The sequence below is a fragment of the Heterodontus francisci genome, chromosome 41, assembly GCF_036365525.1.
Source record: "Heterodontus francisci isolate sHetFra1 chromosome 41, sHetFra1.hap1, whole genome shotgun sequence".
NCBI lineage: Eukaryota > Metazoa > Chordata > Chondrichthyes > Heterodontiformes > Heterodontidae > Heterodontus > Heterodontus francisci.
The window spans coordinates 29,900,432-29,920,126 of record NC_090411.1 but is presented as its reverse complement, the minus strand read 5'-3'; the positions used below and the strand labels follow the sequence as shown (position 1 = coordinate 29,920,126).

The 19,695-nt window shown below is 47.0% G+C and overlaps 1 protein-coding gene across 1 annotated transcript in view; it reads left to right on the top strand.

Annotated features, from left to right (window-relative positions):
- shank1 (SH3 and multiple ankyrin repeat domains 1) overlaps positions 1–19,695 on the top strand; it is a 223,434-nt gene that overhangs the window by 34,144 nt on the left and 169,595 nt on the right. Inside the window, exons 7-11 of the mRNA XM_068019684.1 lie at positions 1,103–1,270; positions 4,564–4,680; positions 9,185–9,262; positions 16,243–16,309; positions 17,494–17,752. Of these exons, the coding sequence (XP_067875785.1) occupies positions 1,103–1,270; positions 4,564–4,680; positions 9,185–9,262; positions 16,243–16,309; positions 17,494–17,752 (689 nt within the window). The remainder of the gene's footprint in view (positions 1–1,102; positions 1,271–4,563; positions 4,681–9,184; positions 9,263–16,242; positions 16,310–17,493; positions 17,753–19,695) is intronic.

Here is a 19,695-nt window from a genome sequence, read left to right as displayed (position 1 = left end):
TCTTGCCTGCCGTCTTGGCGTACCTGAAAGTATTAGCTCAGAATTTGCTCTCAAAATGATAGGGAGGCAATGGCACTCGCTGTTGTTTATGTGCAGGTGTTGCAACTTTAGGCAAGGGCAGATGTGTGGTTAAACGCAGGAATCCAAGAGTTGATCTTTGAGCAGTGACTCTGTGCCCTTAGCCTCACAAGAACGGCATCTTGCTGTCTGCCCACCACTGAACTGCATCGAATGGTGCAACGTTGCTGTATCTGCATAGAAGACGCAAACTAAATCCGTCTTTCGGATGAGACGTTAAGCCAAGGTGCCATCTGCCCCCTCAGGTGAACGTAAAAGATCCCATGGCACTATTACGACGAAAAACACAAAGAGTTCTCCGGGTACCCTGGCCAATATTTATCCCTCAACCAACATCACTCCAAAAAAACAGATCATGTGGTCGTTATCACATTGCTGTTTGTGGGAGCTTGCTGTGTGCAAATTAGCTCGTTTGCTACATTACAACAGTGGCTACACTTCAAAAGTTTTTCATTGGCTGTAAAGCGCATCCTGATGTTGTGAAAGGCGCTATACAAATGCAGGTCTTTCTTTTCTTAGATCACCACAGAAGTTTCAGACTTGTCGTTTCAAGTCTAAGAGCCCTTTAATGGCTCTTCGAGTGTTAATTACCGACAGTCAGCCTCTCTGGCTTGTTGAGCTTTGGGCTACGGCACAGTGTTGGGATAGAGTAGCAGGAGCTTTACTCTGCCTCTAACTGTGCTATGCCCAACCTGGGAGTGCTTGCTGTTGATGACGGATGACACAAACGGAAAGTGTTCCATTTCTCCCCATCCTTCCTTTCGGAGGAGCAGAAAAACTTGCACACGCATAAAAACCTTGTGTGGGGGAGGAAACCTCATGGAGCACGACTGTTCCAAACGATGATCCAGCAGGTTGATTTCAAGCTGAAGCGAAGAAGGGCTGAGGTTGTGGGAGGAGGGAGAAGCCCAAAGGGACCAAAAAGCAGAGGGGAAGGGGGGTGAAGTTCAATGATTGATGTGGCAATGTCGACTGGCGAGGTCTACGAATGTGACCATTTGTCATGTTTTTTTGGTTGTTCCAGACTCTCCTGGAGTTAGGGGCCTCCCCTAACTACAAAGATCGTCGCGCGCTAACACCACTGTATCACACGGCCATCGTGGGCGGAGACACCAGCTGCTGTGAACTCTTGCTGTACAATCGGGCTCAGATTGGTTTTGCCGATGAGAATGGCTGGCAAGAAATTCACCAGGCAAGTGGCAAATATATAAGACTTTGTTTCGAGCCCCTATCTCAGCAAACTTTGTCTCTCTGACTCCGAAATCCTATCATACCAATTTTTCAGTTAATTTTGCCCCTACCCCCCCATCCCTCTGCTTTCTCTGCTGGACAGTGTGTTAGGATCAAGGCAGGAGGAGTACACTGCTTATTCTAGACCCACTTCTCCACAGGTCACAACATATATTTAAATTTTCCCACTTACCGATACGGTCAATCATAGACTCTATTTTTCCCCGGAATAATACACACACCAACCTGGTTTCTTTAATAAACAACAAAATTATAAAACCAATCTTAACCAATAATGAAGTAATATGTACACACACAAGTTGATATTAAAGCCCCTTATTTATCTTAGCCCCTCCCTCTCACACACACACACACACACACACACACACACACACACACGCTAACGGGCAAAATAAAAGATTTTTTTGTTAAGTGCTGTTGCAAAGAAGACAGAAAAAACACTTAGGCTGAATATGTGTCCTTTGTTTTGGTTTGGCATCCCAAATGCGTACAGACGGCTGTCACTGGGATTTCCTAGAACAGTTCTTTCCAGGTGATGGTGACGATCCGTTTGGGTAGGCTTTCCAAGAAATGCAGCTACAAAGACTTCAGCTAGGTCTTACAGCAGAAATGTGGCAATAAGGGTTTCAGTTCCCACACATTCAATATGCAGAGTTTCTCCAAATATAGTTGAAAATAGAAAACTGACACACTATACAGGATTTCTTTTTGAGAGCGAGAGATCAGCTGTGTCATCTTTGGCAGTCAAAATTCAAAGTGAAACTAAGAACATTCCAGACGTCGAGCCTCCTGACATCGATAAATCTTGACCCGTCACTTCTTTGTAAACATCTCCTCAAGTCAAAAACAACTCCTGCTGGGCGATTATCCACAGACAGATAAGACTGGTTTACAAGCCAAATCCAAGAACCTTCTGGTGACTTTTTTTTTAAAAAAACCCCACAAAGGTCAGCATCTCTTCAAAATTCCAGATGAATCAATGTTCATAATTCAACTATAAGCCCTGAAAACATCTTTTACAAAAAAGTAGAAGCACTCTAGTAACAAGTGCCAGATCTCACTGGCCTCGCCTGATGTTTCAGATCTGTGGCAGCACGGGCTACACACCAGCTTCTGCCAGTGGACACCGTATTGAATAGGGCTCTGACTTCCTCATCATCATCATCTTGTCCAGCAAGCTGAAGTGCAGACGTCAATGTAACAAACCTCTGATTTAAGGCATGCGTAACTTCTGACTCTTAAAGGTATGTCGCAGGTCACTGAACGTGCCCTTTGTTCTGGTGACTGTGGTGAATTTCTTAATGGCTAGATGGCAGCCAATCAGCTCGTTCACTAGCCCAAGACAAGATGGAGATCACTTTCCGCATCGCCTACAACTTTTTTGGAAAACATGAGAGCAGCATTTGCGGTTGTTTCTTGAGGCAAAGGACTTCATTTTTTCTCCCTTTCTCTCCTGAAAGTACCCTGACCTTTTACGGTGCCAGCCATGGCTCAGTGAGGTCTTGTGTTGAGCTCTGAGTCAGAAAGTTGTGGCTTCAGCTCACACTCCAGAGACTTCAGCACAAAATCCAGCTGACGCTCCCAGGAGAGCCGCAGAGATTCCATCTTTTGGATAAAGTAAACGATCCCAGGGCAGTATTTCGAAGGAGAGCAGGGTCGTTCTCACCAGTGTCCTGTCCACTATTTACCCCTTAACCAACGTCACTTAAAAAAAAAAACCAGATGATCTGGTCATTTTCACAGTGCAGTGCGTGGGAGCTTGCTGTGCACAAATTGGCTGCTGCAATTCCTACATTGAAATACTGACTACGCTTCAAACAACGTTATTGACTGTAAAGCACTTTGGGATGTCCTGTGAAAGGTGCTATATAAATGCAAGTCTTTTTTTAACCTCATCTTTCTGGTAACTCCACTGTGGGGGGAAAAAAGACTTGCATTTATCTAACATTTTTCACAGTCAACGATTTACTTTTCAAGTGTAGTTACTGTTGTAATGTAGGAAACATGACAGCCAATTTGTGCACAGCAAGCTCCCACAAACTGCAATGTGATAATGACCAGATAATTTGTTTTAGTGATACTAATTGAGGGCTAAATATTGGCCAGGACACCGGGGAGAACCCCCCTGCTCTTTATAAAATAGTGCCATGGGATCTTTTACATCCACCTGAACAGGCAAATGCGGCCTCAGTTTAACATCTCATCCGAAAGACTGCATCTCCGACAGTGCAGCACTCCCTCAGTTCTGCATTGGAGTGTCAGCTTTGATTTTTGTGCTCAGATGTGGAGTGGAGCTTGAACCCAGAACCTTATAACTCAGAACAAAGATTGCTACCAACCGAGACACAGCCGACACTAGATAGCAGATTTTCCGGCGCAGCCAATTGGCACTAAGCGGGGGAGGGATCATCCATGAGGCAGGATATCAGCCCTTTTAGTGACCCCCGTTCAGTTTGGTTCAGGCTGGAGACACTCAGCAGTTTGTGGTTAATTATATTTAAATAAGGCCCCAGTAACATCGCAGAGATACCCACACAACTTCTTGCTGTTGGTACAGTGCTCAACTCACCCACTCATCCATACAAAATGAACACCTAGAGATGATCTGATGCCCTGTTCCCTGTGTGTGTGTCTTGCTGTTACACAATATTCCATAGCGTCTACAGTACAGAAACAGACCATTGGGCCCAGCTTGTCCATGCTGGTGCCTCTGTTCCACACAAGCTTCCAGTCACTCCTTTTCCAGCCTATCGATATATCCTTCTATTCCTTTTTTTCCTCATGTGCTCATCTGGCTTCCCCTTAAACAAATTCCTAAGGGACTTGATAAGGGTAGGTGCTGAGAAAATGTTTCTCCTGGCCGCAGAGAACACGGGGTCACAGTCTCAGAATAAGGGGTCGGAAGGAGATGAGGAGAAATTTTGTCAGAGGCTCGTGAGTCTTTGGAATTTTCTATCCCAAAGGGTTGTGGATGCTGAGTCGTCGAGTATATTCAAGCCAGAAGTCAATAGATTTTGGGATACTCGGGGAATTGAGGGATATGGGGATAGTACGGGAAGGTGGAGCTGAGGTCCATCAGCCATGATTGAATTGAATGGCACAGCAGGCTCAAAGGGCTGAATGGCCTACTCCAGCCCCCAGCTCTTAAGTTCTTAAGTGTAACTCTCTCTCCAGTGCGCCCTGCTTTATTTTGTTCTGTGTCTTGCGCTGACTCTTGGTCTGTGTCTCCTTTAGGCTTGCCACCACGGTCATGCACGACATCTGGAACACCTGTTATTCTACGGAGCAGAAATCAACAGCTTGAATGCATCAGGGAACACGGCTCTACACCTGTGTGCTCTCTACAACAGGGTCGGTATCCGATGTGAGTTATGTTGAATGAGTTACTGTATATTTTTATGGGTTTAATTGATGTTTGCTGCCTCTAGTTACCCCTTTATTCCTTTCGTTGTCCCACTCTCTGGGCACACACATTAGATAGGAGAGAGTTTCTACATAGAATAGGAGAAACTTGGGACCGCATTATAGACTGGAACCCAATCGAGGGTAATAATGGATATCTGGGAGTGAGTTACATGCTGGAGTCTAATCGAGAGGTTCAGGTGGTTTATATATAGAACAGATACCCGGGAGTGAGTTACAGACTGGAATGCAATGGAGGGTTTGCAGGGGTTTATATGGAATAACAGCTACCCGGGAGTGAGTTGCAGGCTGGAATCTAATTGAGGGGTTCGGGTGGTTTATATATGGAATAACAGATACCCGAGAGCAGGGAGTTCCAGGCCAGGAGGATTGACGATTGCTCTGTTGTACAGTGATGATTACAAGTTAATATTTGGAGCATTGTTTGATTTTTACATGTCTGTTTTAACATGTAGATTTTACGCAAAACCCCTCCTTCTCAGGGGTAGATTTCCATCCAGTCCAGCAAGGTGCAAACGATCACCTTGGTGGAGTGTACAGAAAGGAATTTTATGGAGTTCTGTTAGTCTGTGTGCTCGTGAGCCCCATCCACATTCTTCCCAGATTACATACAATTACGTAGAATTTACAGCTCAGAAACTGACCATTTGTGCCAACTGGTCCTACTCCTTGTGGTATAGGATATGATATTTCACAGTATGGATGAAAATCTTCCATCTTTCGTTCTTTTTCCAGTTCCTTTTTGATTTAAAGAGGAGATTTAGTAGAGGTGTTCAAGTCATGAAGAATTTTGATAGAGTAAATATGGAGGAACTGTTTCCACTAGCAGGAGGGTCAGTAACCAGAGGACATGGATTTTAAGGTGATTGGCACAAGAACCAGAGGCGACACGAGGAAATATTTTTGTTAACACTGCGAGCTGTTGTGATCTGGAAGGTGCTGCCTGAAAGGGCGGTGGAAGCAGATTCAATAGTAACTTTCAAAAAGGAATTGGTAAATATTTGAAAAGTAAAAATTTGCAGGGCTATGGAGAGTGGGACTGATTGGATTGCTTTTTCAAAGAGCCAGCACAGTCACGATGAGCCGAATGGCCTCCGTCTGTGCTGTGTCATTCTCTGAACAGAGTGTTGGCTAGGTGCGGAGTCTGAGGGCTGATCTCATGTTCCTAGTAAAGAGGGGCACACTTGCAGGCAGCTCTGATTTAGACTGACCTACGACTTTGACCCCTTGATTCTGACCTGCGAAGATGACTTCCTCACTGGCGACCGTTTGCAGAATCATCTCCCACCTCCCCAACCCAGCCCCCTTCTGTGACCTCCAAGCCAATTCTACGAGTGCTGGCTCGACACTGTCTATGACAAAGAAACCCGCTTGACCAGCACTCGATCCAGCACCTTAAACATTCACTCCCACCACCACCAGCGCACCGTGGCTGCAGTGTGCACTATCCACAAGATTCAGTGCGTCATCTCGCCAAGACTTCTCTAGTAGCACCTTCTAAACCAGTGACCCCTTCTGTGCTTGTGAACATGGGGAGTGGGGCATGGACGACTGGACCAAGGTGCCCTGTGATGCATCTTGTGGTCGAATGTCTTCACAGCCTATACATGAAAGTAAAGAATAGCCCCTTGTGCATGAGGGATTAAATGGTGACAGCCCTGCATGACTTATGGTGAAAACCATGTGATTTGGGGAGGCGGGAACACATGTGGTAAAATGGAACAAGCCCCGGTAGTTGGGTAGGATGTAAACACAGGGGGCCTCGATCATTTATTCAAAAGCTGTAAATATACTTGTACAACTAACTGACGAGAAACCATATTTGCTAAACATCTGAGCTGACCCTCTCTGAGTCTCTCTCCTCTCTAATTTTTACCTCTCGAGTCTCTCCATCTCTCTCTCTCTCTCTCTCTCTCTTTCTTTCTCTCTTTCTCTCTTTCTCTCTTTCTTTCTTTCCCCCCCCCCTCTCTCTCTCTCTCAGCTACATTCCTAGTAAAGATCACCATTAGCTCTCTGTCCCATTTGCATCCTGTCATTTCCCTCTCACTCCTTTCTTTTACTTTTTCCTCTGCTTACTCTTTTTCTCCTCTTCTCTCCATCTCTCCATTCTTCCCTTTTCTCCCTTCTCTCCCTATCTCTCTCTCACCTCCCTCAAGCACATAATCTGCATAGTGCAGAGGTGCAGTCTTTTAGATGAGATGTGAAAACCAAGGCTCCATCTGCCCTCTTGGAGCAATATTTCGAAGGAGATTGGGGTTGAGTTCTCCCCAATGTCCAAGCCAATAGTTGACCCCCAACTAATATCACTAAAACAGATTATCTGCTTATTACCACATTGCTGTTTGTGGGAGCTTGCTGTGCACTAATTGGCATTCCTGCATCACAACTCCCCGCCTCTCCATTCCCCCTCTCTGTCTCGCTTCTCATCCTCCTTTTCTCCATTCTCCCTTTCTCCATTCCATCTTTCCATTTTCCCCATCCCTCTCTTCATTCCCTCTCCTTTTTCATCTTCTCTTCCATCTCCTCTTCCTCCTCTCACACACACTGGAGGGAGGAGGAGCAGTAAAGCATGAGTGTGAGAGCTGTGCTGGGAGTTGATGCAATTAAGAATAAGAAATGGAATAAGAGAGAGGAGAAGAGGTTAGAAGTTAGCATTAAAGGGGGAGAGGGCAGAGGGTGTGAGATGGGAAAAGGATAGAGTGACAGGCTTTTCTGTGTAAGATCAGACTTCACCTACATTGTTTGTGTGTCACTGTCTCTCCATTAATCACTGTCTTCTTGTCCATCCATCTGTCTTTTGGTGCATCCATCTTGTGTCTCTGTCTGCGTGTCCGTCTGTCTGTCTCTGCGGCAGGTTGTGTGTGTCTCCCTCTCTCTGGATGCCTCTGTCTGTCTATTAATCTCTGTGTTCCTGTCTTGTGTGTCCTCCTTTGTCTGCGTGTTGTTACGATCCCATTGGGGACCGTTAACTGGGAATTTGACTTTCTCTTTTTAAAAGTTATTTCTGAAATATTTATGCCACAAGATGTCACGTTTAAACAAAAACCTTTACTGTACAAAAGTTAAACAAAGCAAAACACAACTAATGTTACAATTTGAAATCACATACTTTAAACTTAAAATCTAAATAGAACACTCCCATTTGGTTTTTACTTCCACCCCAAGAGTTCAGGATCTTTGCAGTTTGTTCACTTCTCCTGGGATCAATCTAGAGTATACCACAGCTCTTAGGAATTCACTTTGATTCCTTAGTTTCTCAGTTATCTTCTGAGTTATGGGATCTGCTGGGAATTCTCCCTCCAGCATCCAGCTAGGCAAATCCTCCAGTTCTCTTCCAACACATCCCAAATCTGGTCTTCCCAGCTTGAGCACGGGCCTGCCTCAAAACAGAAACACCCTTGATTCCCGATGGCCTCTTTGCTCCTGAGTCCAGCAGCTCCCAAAGCCAACTCCTTTCCAAAAGCCAACTGCCTGTCTGTGTCGGCAAGCACAGAGATAAAAAAACACGAAAGCATCATCTATCTCGGTAGCAAAGTGGTACAAATGGGATGCCCCAGATAGCAATGTAAACGAATTAACTCCAAATATCTCTTTGATTTCTGATATGCACATGAAAAATTGATATCGATAACAATGGGCGGCGCAGTGGTTAGCACCGCAGCCTCACAGCTCCAGCAACCCGGGTTCAATTCTGGGTACTGCCTGTGTGGAGTTTGCAAGTTCTCCCTGTGTCTGCGTGGGTTTCCTCCGGGTGCTCCGGTTTCCTCCCACAGCCAAAAGACTTGCAGGTTGATAGGAAAATTGGCCATTATAAATTGTCCCTAGTATAGGTAGGTGGTAGGGGAATATAGGGACAGGTGAGGATGTGGTAGGAATATGGGATTAGTGTAGGATTAGTATAAATGGGTGGTTAATGGTCGGCACAGACTCGGTGGGCCGAAGGACCTGTTTCAGTGCTGTATCTTTAAATCTAAAATCTAAATTAAATCAATTCCTTCCAAACTTTCTGGTTCCAATTCCCCAACTAAATGAGTCCACCTGCTGTTTTATGGCTCTCCCCTCTCTAACTCTGTTTCTGTAAGCACTCATGGAGAAATCTTTGAACTTTAAAACTTCGGTGGTCTGTAACGTTTTGAAATTCTTACAGCTACACACTTAATTCCTCCAAACTAAAAGCAACCTCTAAAATATTAATACAAAGCATGAACTAGGTGATTGTAACAGTGTCCATCTGTCTGTTCCTGTGTCAGGGTTTGCATTCCTCCCAGTGTGTGTTAGTGTTTCTGTCTCCATGGATGCCTTTATCTCTCCATTGATCACTATGTTCCTATTTTGTCGGGGACAGGGGTGTGTGTGTGTGTGTTGACTTGCGTTTGTCTGTCTGTCTGTCTATCCATCTCTCCATTAATCGTTGTGCCCTCTCCTTATACAGGATAGCTGCACTCGCATTCTGCTTTACCGTGGAGCCAAGAAAGACATGAAAAACAACAATCGACAGACATCCTTCCAGGTGAGGACTGCTCTTCCCTCGGGCCTCTGGAGCCTGGCTTGCCATTTTCACCAACTCTGTGAGCGTAAACGTATTCAGGCAGCGTCAAGTATGAACCGTGAAACCTGGTCATAGTGAGTAGTTCCCTCAGCTCATACAAACCCCAGAGAGTTTCTCATGTCGAGTATTTCCATTCTGGGACAGCCCAGTATCTTGATAATGGCTGAAATGTGTCTCCATGGCTAAAAGTCTGCCAAGCACACAGCTGAGCAATGCATGTGGGTAGGCACGGATGACACACACTCTCTGGAGGAACTGGACCCATTTATCCAAACTGAGGGAGCTCACACAGAGCTTGTCAACAGCCACGAGACTGAGGTTGTTTAGAGAGGAAACCAAGGCTGCAGGGGTAACTGATGGAGGTGTTTAAGATTGAATTAAAAAGCAGAGAAGATACATTAAACTTGTTTAGAACCTTGGTTAGACTGTGTACAGTTCTGATCTCCATATTATCAAAAGAATATGGAGGCACTGGAGAAGGTACAAAGAAGATTTACAAGAATGAGCTTTCTTTGAAAGAGCTATCCAGTTAGTCCCATTTCCCCCAATCTTTCCTTATGGTCTTGCAAATCTTTCCCCTTCAAACATTTATCCAATTCCCTTTTGAAAGTTACTTTTGAAACTGTTTCCACTGCCCTTTCAATCCCAGTCTGTCCTTCAGGATTGGTAAAGTATCGATGACAACACAATGATTCAGGTCAGGATTTTGTGGGTACATTTTCCCGCACTGAATTGTATTGCTGTGCTCGTCTCAAATGGAGGCGGTTGCAGGCACCAGGAATATTTTTTATTTATTTAGAGATACAGCACTGAAACAGGCCCTTCGGCCCACCCAGTCTGTGCCGACCATCAACCACCCATTTATACTAATCCTACATTAATTCCATGTTCTTACCACATCCCCACCTGTCCCTATATTTCCCTACCACCTACCTACACTAGGGGCAATTTACAATGGCCAATTTACCTATCAACCTGCAAGTCTTTGGCATGTGGGAGGAAACCGGAGCACCCGGAGGAAACCCACGCAGACACAGGGAGAACTTGCAAACTCCACACAGGCAGTACCCAGAATTGAACCCGGGTCGCTGGAGCTGTGAGGCTGCGGTGCTAACCATTGCGCCACTGTGCCGCCACTATCATTGGAGGAAGTTCGGATGTAGGGTTATTGAGGTTCATAATGGGAGCAAAGGTTTACCATTCAATTCTCCTCTGCTTTGCTCACATTTTCTGGAAACAGGAAAAGAGCAGATTCTCTCCCTCATAGCTCACCTTGAACTTACTTCAAGATTTCTCTGAAATCCAAGGTTGAACATCTATTTGCATTTATATAGCAACTTTAATGTAGTAAATCATCCTCAAGGCCCTTCGAAGGAGCGTTTATCAAATATAACTTGATGCCGATGTCACGTTGGAGATGTCGGGACAGGTGAATGAATGGCTCGGTCAAGGACGTAGGTTTTAAGGAGGTTTAAGCAGGGAATTTTAGAGCTTAGGGTCCAGACAGCTGATGGCAAGGCCGCCAATGGTGGAGCAATTAAAATCGGGGATTAGCAAGAGGCTAGAATTGGTGGAGCGCAGAGATCTTGGAGGGCTGTAGGGCTGGAGGAGGTTACAGAGATAGGGAGGGGCGAGGGTCATGGAGGGATTTGAAAACACGGATGAGGGTCTTAAAGCAGAGGTGATGCTAGACCAGTGCAGAGCGCTGGCGTGTTGCTTTATTGTACAATCCCTGGCTAAGTTACAGTAAACTCATTCACAACTTTTGAGAGCTGAACATTCCATTTTGAATCCACAAAAGCGATTGGTGTCAAGGCTTTCAGCCAGTGATAGTTTGGCAGCTGCCCCAGAAAGCAAACAGGCTGGTGGTATCTTTGAATGAAAGGTTCTCTGCCACTTGCAGGCACGTATACACATGCACGACCCTCTGCACGCACGGCCCTATATACACAAACTCACCCCTACGCAAACACAGACACACAGTATCCTATATACACACCGTCTTATACACACACCCACATACCTCCCTGTTTTTCTTGGAGTGGTGTCATGGGATCTTTAACACCCACTTGAACAGATAGATGGAGTTTACAGTCTAATTTGAAGCACGTCTGACAGTGCAGTGCTCCCCCCCTGCTGTACCGCCCCATCGACAGTGCAGCGCTCCCTCCGTACCGCCCCGCCGACAGTGCAGCACTCCCACTGTACCGCCCCGCTGACAGTGCAGCGCTCCCTCCGTACCTCCCCGCTGTCAGTGCAGCGCTCCCCCCATAACGCCCTATCGACAGTGCAGCGCTCCCCCCGTACCGCCCCGCTGACAGTGCAGCACTCCCTCCGTACCGCCCCGCTGACAGTGCAGCACTCCCTCCGTACCGCCCCGCTGACAGTGCAGCGCTCCCTCCGTACCTCCCCGGCGACAGTGCAGCGCTCCCTCTGTACCTTCCCGGCGACAGTGCAGCGCTCCCTCCGTACCGCCCCATCGACAGTGCAGCACTCCCTCCGTACCGCCCCATCGACAGTGCAGCGCTCCCTCCGTACCGCCCCATCGACAGTGCAGCGCTCCCTCCGTACCGCCCCATCGACAGTGCAGCGCTCCCTCCGTACCGCCCCATCGACAGTGCAGCGCTCCCTCCGTACCTTCCCGGCGACAGTGCAGCGCTCCCTCCGTACCGCCCCATCGACAGTGCAGCGCTCCCTCCGTACCGCCCCATCGACAGTGCAGCGCTCCCTCCGTACCGCCCCATCGACAGTGCAGCGCTCCCTCCGTACCGCCCCATCGACAGTGCAGCGCTCCCTCCGTACCGCCCCATCGACAGTGCAGCGCTCCCTCCGTACCGCCCCATCGACAGTGCAGCCCTCCCTCCGTACCGCCCCATCGACAGTGCAGCACTTCCACCGTACCACCCCATCGACAGTGCAGCCCTCCCTCCGTACCGCCCTATCGACAGTGCAGCGCTCCCTCCGTACCGCCCTATCGACAGTGCAGCACTTCCACCGTACCACCCCATCGACAGTGCAGCGCTCCGTCCGTACCACCCCATCGACAGTGCAGCGCTCCGTCCGTACCGCCCTATCGACAGTGCAGCGCTCCGTCCGTACCGCCCCATCGACAGTGCAGTGCTGTCTCTGTTCTGCCCCTACAGCAATGTAGAGCTCCCTATGGACCGCCCAGCCGACAGTGCATGGTGTGGGATTTTATTGGCAAATTCAACTTGTTCTGACTGGAATTGAATAATGTCCTGTTCAGAAGTATGAGGTGAAGTTGCACTTGTTCGGCACAGCCTCCCTTTTTCTGTCGGATTTGGTTCCATTTCAGCTAAAAGGATTAAAGTCTCTGCTGTTTACCAAACATTAATGTCCTTTGCAAAATTAATTGGTCTGCTGTATAACTCTATGACTCTAAGTCTGAACCCAGTTGGCTATGGGCTCCATTCAGGGCAAACAGAGAAGTGGATGGTGTGGGCACAGGGCACATCACATTGGTATAAAAGGGTGGGCTCTCTGAACTTGGGTTTTTACATTGAATTTAAAGCACAGAAACCGGGCATTCAGCTCAACACTACAATGTCTTTGCCAGTATTTATGCTCCACACGGGCCTCCTCCCACCCTACTTCATCTCACTCTGTTAGCATACCCTTCTAGTCCTTTCTTCCTCGTAGGTCATTTACAGAATAGCATGAGGCCATTCAGCCTATCCAGTCCATGCTGGCTCTCCGCAGAGCTATCCAGTCAGTCCCACTCCCCCGCTCGATCCCCGTAGCCCTGAATGTTTATTTCCTTCAAATTGCCATCCAATTTTCTTTTGAAATCATTGATTGTCTCCGCTTCCACCACCCTCATGGGCAGCGAGTTCCAGATCATTATCACTCGCTGGGTAAAAAAAGTTCTTTCTCGCACCCACCCCCCCACCACATCTCTTGCCCAAAACCTTAAATCTGTGTCTCCCTCATCCTTGTACCATCAGTTAATGGGAACAGTTTTTCCTCGTCTACGTTATCATGTACTTATCGAGGTTTCTCTTAAATGTATCTGTGCTACTCACTTCAATTAGTCTTATGTAGTAGTGAGTTCCTTATTGGATTTATTGGTGACTATCTGTTATTTATGGCACCTAGTTTTGGACTCCCCACAGGTGGAAACAACTTTTCTACATCTACCTTATCAAACTCTTTCATAATATTAAGACCTCTATTAGGCTGCCCCTCAGCCTACTCCTTTCTACAGAAAAGAGCCCCAGCCTGTTCAGTCTTTACTGATCGTTAAAACCTCTCTAATCTGGTATTACCCTTGTAAATCACTTTTGCACATCCCCTGGTCGTTCGATATCCTTTTTGTAATAATGTGACCAGAACTGTTCACAGTATTGTAAGTATGGTCTAACCAAGGTTCAAGGTACAATTTTAACATACGAATTAGGAGCAGGAGTAGGCCACTCGGCCCTTTGAGCCTGCTCTGCCATTCAATAAGTTCATGGCTGAACTGATTACTCCATATTTCCACCTCCCCCTGATAACCTTCCACCCCCCCTTTTGCTTATCAAGTATCTTTCTTTCCTAAGACACAATGTGGGGAGCGGGTCAGGACCGGGGGGGTTAGAGGGGTTCATAGATGCAAACAAAAAGTGATGTCAGGACTTTATGAAAACAGCGATTAATATTTTTGGAATGGTCTCCTGGCATTTGGAAAGACGATCTCTGCTGGGTGTCTGTAATCGTGGGCACAGTCTTTACAACAGCCGGATGACATCTTGCCCTGTTGTCCGAGCTGAGGGAATGCCGTTCGATGAGGGCAGTGGAAGAGCAATGGTTCAGAGTTCATGGGGCAGCTATGGAGTGGCGCTGGAGCAGGGATTTACACTCATTAACGTTTACACTCATAACAGGCAGACATTTTCTGTAAAGATGATTGATGAACAAAGGGAATTCAGAAACGCTCCTGCGGTAGATCAGTACCTTTTTGTACGACCTAGATATATTTCAGCATGGGTCGGAGAAGCCAGTGTATTTATCTTTGCGTTGGATGATGTCCTTGGATTTCGAGGTAATAAAGTGGCATAGCTCTATTTTGAGCGCGGCGCTTGCGTCTCCTGGATGTGATTGGCCTAGTTTTTCAGGCAAGGCCACTTAAACAGGCAGAGTTTGGGAAATGTTTTGTGAATCTGCTCCTCAGGAGAGATATCAACCTTGACTGAATCTGTGGATAAACTTAAGAGATTTATTTCTGTTATTTTATTAAGCTGAAATTGAGACTCATCGCACCATCTTCTGTAACCCATTCTTTCTCGGGATCTAAAACTTGTTGAACTTCTCATCTCCCTTAGTCCTCCCTTACCCCTTGAACCAGTAGGCCTTTTAATTTGGGGGATTAACTTGACTCAATTGGTAGCTCTCTTGCTACTAAGAATTCTATGGCTTTAACCCCCACTTCAAGGAACCAAACACTTTTTTTTTGTTATTCGTTCATGGGACATGGGCATCGCTGGCTGGACCAGCATTTGTTGCCCATTCCCTAATTGCACCTTGAGAAGGTGGTGGTGAGCTGCCTTCTTGAACTGCTGCAGTCCATGTGGGGTAGGTACACCCACAGTGCTGTTAGGTAGGGGATTCCAGGATTTTGACCCAGCGACAGCGAAGGAATGGCGATACGTTTCCATGTCAGGATGGCATGTGACTTGGAGGGGACCTTACAGATGGTGGTGTTCCCATACGCCTGCAGCCCTTCTCCTTCTAGACGGTAGAGCTCGTAGGTTTGGAAGAAGCCTTGGTGAGTTGCACTTAATGTGCAGACGGTACAAGGTTAAACATCTCATTCAATCTTTGCGAATATGGCACTCCCTCTGAGTTGCACTGGAATGCCAGCCTAGATTTCATGTTCTAGAGGGGGGCACATTTTGAAGCCATAACCTTCTGCCAAGACAAGTCCGCTGCCATAGTGTCCAGCCGGCACATTGAAATGTAAGATCAAGATTTGATTTGAACAGACCTTTTTTATGACCTTTTAATTTTCTAAACCAGACACTCTTTAAAAGCTGACGCTAGGAGTTCTGCTTGACCATCAATGAGTCACACCCCACAGGTTGTCCTACTCACTAAAGTTCTGCCCCGCCCGATGATGGTGTACAGCTGTCTAGTGTACATGTCCAGGAGCTGACACCGAGACACACACACAAGCTGTGATCTGGGACGTATTGCATATAGAATCATAGCATCATGGAAATTTAGAGCATGGAAGGAGGCCATTCAGCCCATTGTGTCTGTGCTGGCTGAAAAAGAGTTATCCAGCCTCATCCCACTTTCCAGCTTTTGGTTTGTAGTCTTCATCTGCAGGTGCTTTTTAAATGCGATGAGGGTTCCTGCTTCTAACATCCTTTCAGACAGTAAGTTCCAGACCCCCAACTCCCTCTGGGTGAAAGAAATTCTCAACTCCCCTCTAATTCTTCTACCAATTACTTGAAATCTCTACCCCCTGGTTATTGACCTCTCTGCTAAGGGAAATAGGTCCTTCCTATCCACTCTAGCTAGGCCTCTCAGAATTTATACACCTCAATTAAATCTCCCCTCAGCCTCCTCTGTTCCAAAGGCGAAAACCCCAGCCCATCTGATCTTTCCTCATAGCTAAAATTCTCCAGTCCTGGTAACACCCTCGTTAATCTCCTCTGTACCTTCTCTAGTGAGATCACATCCTCCTTTGTAATGTGGTGACCAAAACTTAAATGTACAGGAGCTGACACCAAGACACAGACAAGCTGGTATTTGGTATGTACTGTACATTTGACACTGAGGGACATGTGAATTGTAATCCAGTGTATGCTGTACATATGCCTGATGTATACCTTTCACTCAATGTGTATTGTGAATAGACTTGAACCGAGTGCAAGAGTTTACAGTGGATTCCAGTATGAAGGCCTTTGGCTAAAGCCATCGCATTTTTTCTGTCACAGGTTGCCATCATTGCAGGAAACTTCGAACTGGGCGAGTTCATAAAGAATCACAAAGACTCAGACGTGGGTATGTTGGAGACAGACGATGTGGGCGTGGTCGAAAATCGTCAGAGGCTTTTCTTCATTTTACTGTGGTGGACTCCATTGTCACACGTCCCAGTCACATGCTTGGAATCTAGGTGGGGATTCTCCGGATTTAGCTGCTTTCCCGGAGATCCCATGGAAATTCAGGGTCATAGCCCACAACATGACAATGAGCGACCTTTAACAGAGCAGCTCTGGAGGCTTGTTCTGGCTGTTGTGTTGGGTAGTGGCACTGCGCTTGTCCACTCAGACAATGTTTGGTCCATCCACGGACTCTGCTGGGACTGATTCCCCTCGTCTACCTCACTGAAGCGACCGGTATTTTATCGGGCAGCTTTGGCAGCTGAGGGGCCAGTGGGGTCGTGACTCAGAAGGGACATGTCAAAAATGTGCCGCCCTCACTCACTGCCCATTGGCCCAACTCTGTCCCTACCTCAGCTGCTGCTGAAACCCACACTCGTACCTTTGCCAGCTCTGAGCTTGGCAATTCCAACACTCTCCCGGCCAACCTTCCATCTGCCACTCTCCATAAGCTTGACCTCATTCCAACCTCTGCTGCCAGAGTCTTAACTCATACCAAGTCCCATTCCCTCATCACCCTCGGTGTTCGCTGACCTATATTGGCTCTCGGTCTAACAACATCTCGATTTTAAAATCCTCATCCTTGTTTGCCAGTCTGTCCTTGGCCCCACCCCCTCTCTATCTCTGTCATCTTCTCCATCCTTACAGCCTACTGAGATCTCTGCCACCCTCTAATTATGGCCTCTTGAACCTACCCGATTTTAATCACTCCACCATTGGCAGCCGAGCCTTCAGCTACCTGAGCCCTCAGCTCTGGAATTCCCTCCCTAAATCTCTTTGCCTCTCCCTCTCCTCCTTTAAAAATTCTCCTTAAGTCTTTGACCAAACTTTTTGGTCACCTGTCCTCGTAACTCCTTATGTGTCTCAGTGTCAAAGTTTGTTTGATAATGCTCCTGTGAAGTGCCTTGGGATGTTTTTTCTATGTTAAAGATGCTATATAAAGACACATTATTGTTGTCGATGATGAAACTCGTGTTGCTGGGACAAATACTATGTTCAATGCTATTGCATCCAACATGCAAATCCTAGCTCCTCTTTGGCTGCTGTTCCAATGTGTTCTTATCTCTAAGCTATGTCTTCCGATAGTTCCGTTTCAGGAGACACCAACCTACGTCCCTCAGCAGAGGGAGGGACACAACACACTCACCATCCCGCACATCCTGCAACGCTCCAGCAGTGACAACAACCTCAACATTCCCGAGTGGCTGTCGTTCTCCTCCGTCCAGGCGCCCAGGAACCCCAACGGCACCCTGCGGAGCGTGAGCAACCCCCGCGGGGGCCGCAGTCGCTCCCCGTCCCGCAGCCGGCAGGGTGAGGACCCCAAGAAACAGCGTGGCCGCCTCAGGTACTGGAGCGATGTGGTGGGCAGGGTTTTGGGGGCATAGTGCTGTCCGAGAGCATCCATGCCACAGCAAGCAATTATGAAGCCAAATGGAGTGTTCGCTCTTGTTACGAAGGGATTGGAATATAAGAGTAAAAAGTCTTAGTAAAATTGTATGGGGCCTTGGTGAGACCAACTGTGTGCAGTTTTGCTCTCCTTACCTATGAGGACAGATTGAGTAGACTGGGACTATATTCCCTAAAGTTTCGAAGAATGAGAAGTGATCTCATTGAAACATATAAAATTCTTAAGGGGTTGACAGGATAGATGCTGATAAAATGTTTCCCCTGACTGGGAATCTGGGGTCACTGTCTCAGAATAAGGGGTTGGCCATTTTGGACTTGGATGAGGAGAAATCTCTTCACTCAAAGAGTTGTGAATCTTTGGTGAGCTGCGGATGTGAAACCATTGAGTATAGTCAAGACAGAGATCAATAGACTTTTGGATATCAAGGAATTAAAGGATATGGAGATAGTGCAGGAAAGTGGTGTTGGGATAGAAGATCAACCATGACTCTATCAGGTGGTTGAGCAGACTTCAGGCACCTACTGTCACAAGTTAGATACGAAGCAAAGCTCCCTCTACACTGTTCAGCCAATGTGCTGCAGCCCTTAGTAGAGTGCTGCATACTGCCCCATTGCTCTCTCTGAAGAGACCAATACAGGGTCTCTGAGTGAGACTGACAATTTTGTGCCAACTTGGGCACAGTGCTGTGGTGTGGTCAAATGTCCAAAGGGAGCCAGGTTGAATGTGCCAAACTACTGAAGCTCTCACAAAATTACAGAATTGTTACAGCGCAGATGCAGGCCATTCAGCCCATCGTGTCCGCACCGGCTCTCCGAATGAGCAATTCACCTAATGCCGTTCCCCCACCTTCTCCCCATAACTCTGCACATTCTTCCTTTTCAAATAACAATCTAATTCCCTTTTGAAGGCCTCTTTTGAATCTGCTTCCACCACACTCTCAGGCAGTGCATTCCAGATCCTAACCACTCGCTGCGTGAACAAGTTTTTCCTCATGTCGCTTTTGCTTCTACTGCCAATTATTTTAAATCTGTGCCCTCTCGTTCTCGATCCTTTCACCTGTGGGAACAGTTTCTCCCTATCTACTCTGTCCAGGCCCCCCATGATTTTGAATACCTCCATCAAATCTCCTCTCAGCCTTCTCTTCTCCAAGGAAAATAGTCCCAACTTCTCCAATCTATCTTCATAACTGAAGTTCATCATCCCTGGAACCATTCTCGATCTTGTGTTCGATTTTGGGCACGGGAAGTGCGGTGAGGTTTGCGAGTGAGCAATTTTACAGCTTGAGAACTGTTTCCAGTTATGGTTCTTGAAATGCAGGAGAGACGTTTAGATGTTGGATGCAGAAGAGGGAAGAGTCATGAGGCTGAGTGAGAGTGTCAGGAATCTGAGTGATGAGGGAAGACTGGAGAGACTTGGACTTGAACCTGGAAAGAAGGCACTGGTAAATGATCACATTGAGATTTATGAGATATTACGGGAATGGTAAAGGTAAACCTGGAAACAATTCCTCAGATTAAATTCCAAGAATGGTACTAGGCTCCACAGATTAAAACTAGGAATGTAGGAAGAGGAGGAGGCCATTCAGCCCCTCGAGCCTGTCCTGCCATTCATGTGGATCGTGGCTGACTTGTATCTCAGTTCCATCCAGCCTCCTTGCTTCCGTGACCGTTAATAACCTGGCCGAACAAAAATCTATCAATCACAGTTTTGACATTTTCAATGGACCCCCAGCCTCGACAGCTTTTTGGGGGAGAGAGTTTCCGATTTCCCCTCCCCTTTGTGTGAAGAAGTGCTCCCTGACATTACATTATGGCGCACGGGCGGCACAGTGGCGCAGTGGTTAGCACCGCAGCCTCACAGCTCCAGCGACCCGGGTTCAA